The sequence below is a fragment of the Tupaia chinensis genome, unplaced genomic scaffold, assembly GCF_000334495.1.
Source record: "Tupaia chinensis unplaced genomic scaffold, TupChi_1.0 Scaffold142100_1, whole genome shotgun sequence".
NCBI lineage: Eukaryota > Metazoa > Chordata > Mammalia > Scandentia > Tupaiidae > Tupaia > Tupaia belangeri.
The window spans coordinates 1,853,210-1,859,275 of NW_006201951.1; the positions used below are offsets into that span (position 1 = coordinate 1,853,210).

At 66.0% G+C, this 6,066-nt stretch overlaps 1 protein-coding gene across 1 annotated transcript in view; it reads right to left on the reverse strand.

Moving 5' to 3' along the window:
* The window catches only part of NOTCH1 (notch receptor 1), a gene marked incomplete in the record, with an annotated part of 50,268 nt that overhangs the window by 3,906 nt on the left and 40,296 nt on the right, over positions 1 to 6,066 (reverse strand). Inside the window, 11 exon segments of the mRNA XM_027766288.1 lie at positions 1 to 49; positions 103 to 623; positions 943 to 1,040; positions 1,127 to 1,274; positions 2,521 to 2,816; positions 3,185 to 3,350; positions 3,421 to 3,508; positions 3,676 to 3,889; positions 4,531 to 4,679; positions 5,481 to 5,903; positions 6,015 to 6,066. The exon segment at positions 6,015 to 6,066 is cut by the window's right edge and continues 435 nt beyond it. Of these exon segments, the coding sequence (XP_027622089.1) occupies positions 1 to 49; positions 103 to 623; positions 943 to 1,040; positions 1,127 to 1,274; positions 2,521 to 2,816; positions 3,185 to 3,350; positions 3,421 to 3,508; positions 3,676 to 3,889; positions 4,531 to 4,679; positions 5,481 to 5,903; positions 6,015 to 6,066 (2,204 nt within the window).

A 6,066-nucleotide genomic window follows, 5' to 3' on the forward strand; every position in this document is an offset into this window, starting at 1 on the left:
CATCTCCGGCTTGGCAGCCACGTTCAGGTGGCCCAGGCCCAAGTGGGTGGCGGGCATGCCGGGCAGGTGGCCGGAGGCCACCGACGGAGGCTGCAGTGGGTGTCGGGCATGCCGGGCAGGTGGCCGAGCGCCACAGACGGAGACTGCTGGAACGGGGAGGGCAGCAGTGGTGGCGAGGCCACGTCTGACAGGTAGCCGTGGGGCGACTCGAGAGAGGCCACGGGCGAGAGAGTGCTCGAACCGTCCAGCAGGTAGCCCTTGCCGTCCTGTGACTTCTTCCTCCGTGCTTTGAGGTCCTTGGCTTCCTTGCCGCCGCAGGCCAGGCCCTTGGTGCTGGGCTTGCGGGCCTTCTTGCCTTGCGCGGTTGGCTTGGGGTTGGCCAGGTAGCCGCTGGGCGAGCAGAGCGGGGGTGACAGGGTGGGCGCGCCGCGCAGCTGGGGGCTGTGCACCACGTTGTACTCGTCCAGTAGCCGCACGATGTCGTGGTGCATGCGCTCCTGGGCAATGTCACGTGGCAGGCGGTCCATGTGGTCCGTGATGTCGCGGTTGGCGAAGTGGTCCAGCAGCAGCTTGGCGGTCTCGTAACTGCCCTCCCGGGCGGCCAGGAACAAGGGCGTTTCCTCCTGCGGACATGGGCACAGTGCAGACGAGGGCCAGGCTCTACCCCCGCACCGTGTGTGGGCCCAACTGGCTCCACCCTTGCACCCCCACCTGCCGGCCTGGCGTGGACTCTTTTTAAAGCCTGAAACATGTTCTGAACCCTTCCCGAGGTGGCCTGCGGGACAGAGTTCTGAACCAGCGGACTTTGCCTCTGTGGGGAGCACAGACCTCGCCGAAACCCCACCAACGGCAGGCCTCTCCCTCCACCTCGAAAGGCACAATGCCCACTTCGGGGCCTGGGGACCCACGCACCAGAGTCCCGCGCAGCCCAGCCTGGCTCACCTTGTTGTTCTGCATGTCCTTGTTGGCCCCGTTCTTGAGCAGCACCATGGCAGCGTCCACGTTGTTCACCGCAGCAGCCCAGTGCAGGGCCGACTTGCCTGCGCGGGGAGCAGAGGGTGGGTGTGGGCACGGCCAGGCGGCAGCTGTGCCCTGGCCCCAGCAGCTGGGCTGCAGCTGGGCTTACCCAGGTCATCCACGGCGTTCACGTCGGCGTGCGCGTTGATGAGGTCCTCCAGCATGCCCTCGACGGCCAGGCGGGCGGCCAGAATCAGCGGCGTCGTGCCATCGTGCATGCGGGCATCCAGGTCTGTGGCTCGGTTCCGGATCAGGATCTGGGTGGCAGACGAGAGCCCGATGCCCCCACCTGGACCCGGTGCCGGCACCAGGGTCCCCACATCCCTCCCTGAGGCGGCCGAGGCTCCTTCTGAAATCTTCACAGCCTGCGTGAGCTGGAGTGCTTGCCACAGGCCGGAGGGGCCGGGGCTACTGTGGCCACGGAACCCCACCAAGGTCCTGGCTCCCAGGATCAGCTTTACCACCTCCTCCACCAGGGCCCTGCCAGCCCCAAGGACACAGCCCTCAGGTGCATGGCACACCTGCTGCGGCAGCTCACTCAGACCTGCACCGTGTCCACCCAGGCCCTGGGGGAAGCGCGGGAGGGGCCACCGCGAGCTGACAGGTAAAACGCAGGCCAGGCGCCGGCAGCCGGCCTGCCTCCTGCGAGACCGGGCAGTCCCCACACACAGAATGGGCCACCCACGAAGGCACTGCCGGCCACGTACAGGCTCGTTTGGCTAGTCACTTTTTTAAAAAATAATTATTTAATTTATTATCATTATTTGTTTGATTTGACCAGAGAGAGAGAGGAAAAGAAGAAAAAAGAAAGCAAGCCTCCAGGTCCAGGACTTGGCCCATGTCGGCCATGTGGGAGTCTAACACCCTAACACCGAGCCACCTGCCGACCCCACTGCAGAACGACTGCATCTCCAGAGTTACATTGCACCTCAGAAAGGTCTGTGCAAATCCGCTGGTCGGTGCCCCTCAGCCTGCTCCAAGCCTGCCCAGAGCCGGAGGACAGGGATGGTCCCTGGAAACCTAAGCATCTTAATCCCTAAATCCATGCTGGCCACGGGCTCCCTGGCAAGGCCAAAGTCCCGGATCCGCAGGCAGATTGCTGCCTCTAAGCCCTCCTCTCACAGTGCTGCGGGCCATGCCTGTGGGCGAGGCCAAAGGGGAGGGCCGGGGCAGAAGGGGCTGCTGGGACTGGGACTCCACGGCCCAGAGCCCATGGCCCGCAGTCACAGCCTCTCCAGGGCGGGCTGGGGAGGCACTGCCTCTTCCTGCAGGCCCCGCAGGCCTCCGGTTGGACCAGCTGCCCCAGCTGCCCCGAGAGAACAGTGAAGCATGTGCCTCCCTGAGGGCGGAGGTCTGGGGCTGGTGTCAGCTAGGTCCCCCTGAGCTAAGCTTGGGCTCAGAGCTACCCAGGGCCAGGTGAGCTGTCGCTGCCCTAGACCAGGCCAGTGGCCCCGAAAGCGCGGCGGGCAGGGGCTCTTGCAGGTGCGAGGGCAGCGGCACTACCTGGAAGACGCCCTGCGCGTCGGCAGACACGGCCGCGTGCAGCGGTGTGCGCCCCATGTTGTCCTGTATGTTGGCGTCGGCGCTGGCCTCCAGCAGGCGCTTGGCGGCATCAGAGCGCGAGTAGCGGGCGGCCAGGTGCAGGGCGGTCTCGCCGGTGCGGTCCGTCTGGTTGTGCAGGCTGGCGCCCTGGTAGATGAAGTCCGAGATCACGGCCGGCGCGTCCTCCTCCTCCTCGCTGTGGCCCGTCTCCAGACCCCCTCCGCTGCACGAGGCGATCATCAATGGGGTGAAGCCATCTGGGGTGAGGCAGACACGGGCGCTCAGCCTGGGGGCTGTGCCTCCGCCCACTCAGGGCAGTGCAGACCAACGGGCTTCTGCGTGGGCCAGCTGCCGGGGACCGGGGGCCCTAGGCACACGGCCACGCCACAAAGGCAGTCTGCCCTCGTCCTCACAGAGCCCCCCGAGAAAGCACAGGAAGCGTGTCGCCAGAAAGCCCACAGCCCCCCAAGAGCGGCTCGAAATGTACGCCACTGACAGGCACTCGAAAGGCAGTGACGGAGGGGCTTCCCGCCCTCCTCGGACTTGGCCACTATTCCAGAACACGCCGCCGGGGGCTCGGGCGTGGGGACCCCACCACAGCCTGCGCCGGCCCGCCCAGCCTTACCAGGCCCGCGGACGTTGACATCCACACAGTCAGTGTCGACCTCGCCCTGCGGGGGCGTGGGGGCCATGGCCGGAGCTCGTAGGTCTGCGGCGTCCAGGTGCTGCTGGGTCCACTGCCGGGGGTCGGTCTGGTCGTCCAGGTCGGGGAGGACCACCGGCTCCTCAAACTGGGCAGGGAGAGGGGGCAGAGTCAGGCCGGGCCCAGCGGGGGAGGAAGCCCTGGCCTACAGGACTCACCCGGAACTTCTTGGGCTCCAGATCCTCGTCTCCCCACTCGTTCTGGGGGTCGTCCATGAGCGCACCATCCGAGGCGTTCTTCAGGGGCCTGGGTATGGGGTCGGGGAGCAGCATTAAGTGGGGCCCCTGCGGTCCCCTAGGCCACGGCCCAGGCTCAGGGTGGGAGGGGCCCAGGGGTTGGAGACCCCTAGTGGGGGTTGTCTGGCCAGGTCCCGCCTCCCTCACCGTCCTCCAGAAGGGGCGACGTCCACTCACTTGAGGCCCACAGAGTCCTCGCCCAGGGGCTCCCGCCGCTTCTTCCTGCTGGCCTCCGACACCTTGAAGCCCTCGGGGAACCAGAGCTGGCCGTGCTGCCTCCGCCGCTTGCGGGACAGCAGCACCCCGCAGCCCACGAAGAGCAGCAGCACGAGCGCGGCCATGGCCACATACACGAAGTGCAGCTGCGAGGGCGGCAGCTCCACCGTCTCACCTGCGGGCACAGGGGCCGCGGGCCGGCGTCCGGACATCAGGCCAGCAGCCACGCGGCGGGCAGGGCGGCAGCCGGGGCTGGCAGACTGGCTGCGGGGCCAGGCGCCTCCTCACCCGCTCTCCTCCATCCCGCCCCCCAAAATAAGGTCATTTTCTACGCGATTAATCAGAATTGCAAACTATCGCTAAATTCTCTCCTGCACCAGCCGACTGTCTGGAGACGGCTTTTACTTTTTCTCCTCCGAGGGAGGATTAACCGACTTCAAATCACCGCGCTCACGTCGGGCTGTTAAGACACAGGATTTACTGGGATTTTCGAGATACCAACTTCAACACTTCACATGACACCGATCAATTCTCCTCTCTCCCTTTTCTTCTTTAAAAAAATACCTTAATGATTCTGAAATAACGCCTGACAAAGGGAAACGGGGGGGACTGGGAGAGGAGAACGGTGCCCCTCTCTGGTGGGTGCGCTTGGCCCTCTGGGCTACTTTGCCGACTGCCGCAGACACAGCAGAGAGGGTGTGCTGGCCAGAAAATCCCAGAGAGGCGCTTCCTGGACCCTGGTCAGCCGACACCCCCGCTGAGGCAACGAGGAACAAGGGAGTCGACCCGAGCACAGCCCCTGCAGCCCGTACTCACTCTGCACAGCCTCGATCTTGTAGGGGAGGTTGAGGCTGCCCAGCGAGGCAAGCGCTCCCAGGAAGGCGGCCACGTCCGTGGTGCTCTGGAAACACTGCGAGGAGGACTGGACGCACTGCCGGTTGTCGATCTCCAGGTACACGATGGACCTGGGGAGACGCCTTGCTGGGGTGGAGTCCAAAGCCAGAGCCCCCGTCCTGGCCGCCCTACGTGCTGCCCCTGGCACCTGCTGACGGGCCGCAGCAGCCTGGGATGGCGGGCAGTCCCGTGGGGCTGTCCAGCAGAACAGTGCCCACCAGCTTAGTCCCTCCTCCAGCCCTGCCCACTACCCTCTACAGCTGCCTCAGGTGCTACCACTGTCCTTTCCGTCCTCTCGGGGGTGACAGAGGGCGCCCCCACAGGAATGCAGTGATAGGGAGACAGGGTGGGCAGCCCCTGAGCCAGCACAGTGGGGCAGAGCGGTGACAGCTGATGGCGGCAGGGCGAGGGCCGCACACCAGCCAGGACTCCCGCTCCTGGGGCTGGCCCCTCTTAGGCAAACCTGGCCTCTGGGAAGGGGCAGTGGGAGTCTAAGGGGACCCCAAGCAGGACCAGGATTGGCCGCCCAGACGATGCCGTGCTGCCCACACCAGCCGCCTCCCTCAGAGGTCTGCCCAGGACTGCGGTCGCGGTGCGGTGGTGACGGGGCTACGTCCTGGGCCAGGCTGGCCTTGGCCTCCTGTGAGCCCCTGAAGGGCTGGGTTCAGGCAGCTGAGCTCAGCCTATGCACAGCAGGTCTTCTGGGCAAAGATGGGACCTGCCCCAGGCGGAATGCCGCGTTCGCTCTGTAGGCCCCAGAGTCCCAGGGCCTCTTGGAACCTCAGTAGGAAGGACGATGCCAGTGTGAGGGCTGCCCTGAGGGTCAGAGGAGAATGGGAGGAGCTGGGGAATGGCTGCGGAAGGCCCCTCACCCGCGGATGTCCATGGGGTCTAGCTCGCGGCGCTGGCGCCCTCTGCTGGGGAGCAGCGAGGCCTTGACTTGGCCGAGCAGGCTGCCGGGCGTGGCCCAGCCCTCGGCGGCACGCTTGATGGGATGCTTGTGCAGCTCCTCCTCTCGGCCGTAGTAGGGGAAGACCATCGGCCGGCCCTGCGCGTCACGCTTGAAGACCACGTTGGTGTGCAGCACGCGGCTGAGCTCACGCAGGAAGTGGAAGGAGCTGTTGCGCAGCTGCTCAGGCGGCATCAGCACCACCACCACCAGTGTGCCAGCCGCCAGCCGCTCGGGCACGTGGTCCGCACAGTCCAGCCCGTCCCACTCGCACTCGGCACTGTTGCAGCCCTGGTCACAGTGCCCGTCGCTGAAGTGGTCCTTGCAGTACTGGTCGTACAGGGGGCTGTGGACACGGGCACGCTCAGCTGCCACGTCTGAGAAACATGCCCGTCCAGCCGCCAGAGACCCCAGCCCTGGTGCGCCCTGGCACGCCCCACTGCACGGCGGGCCTTACTTGCACTGGCTGTCTGCGCGCTGGCAGTCGAAGCCGTCGAAGAGGCAGCCGG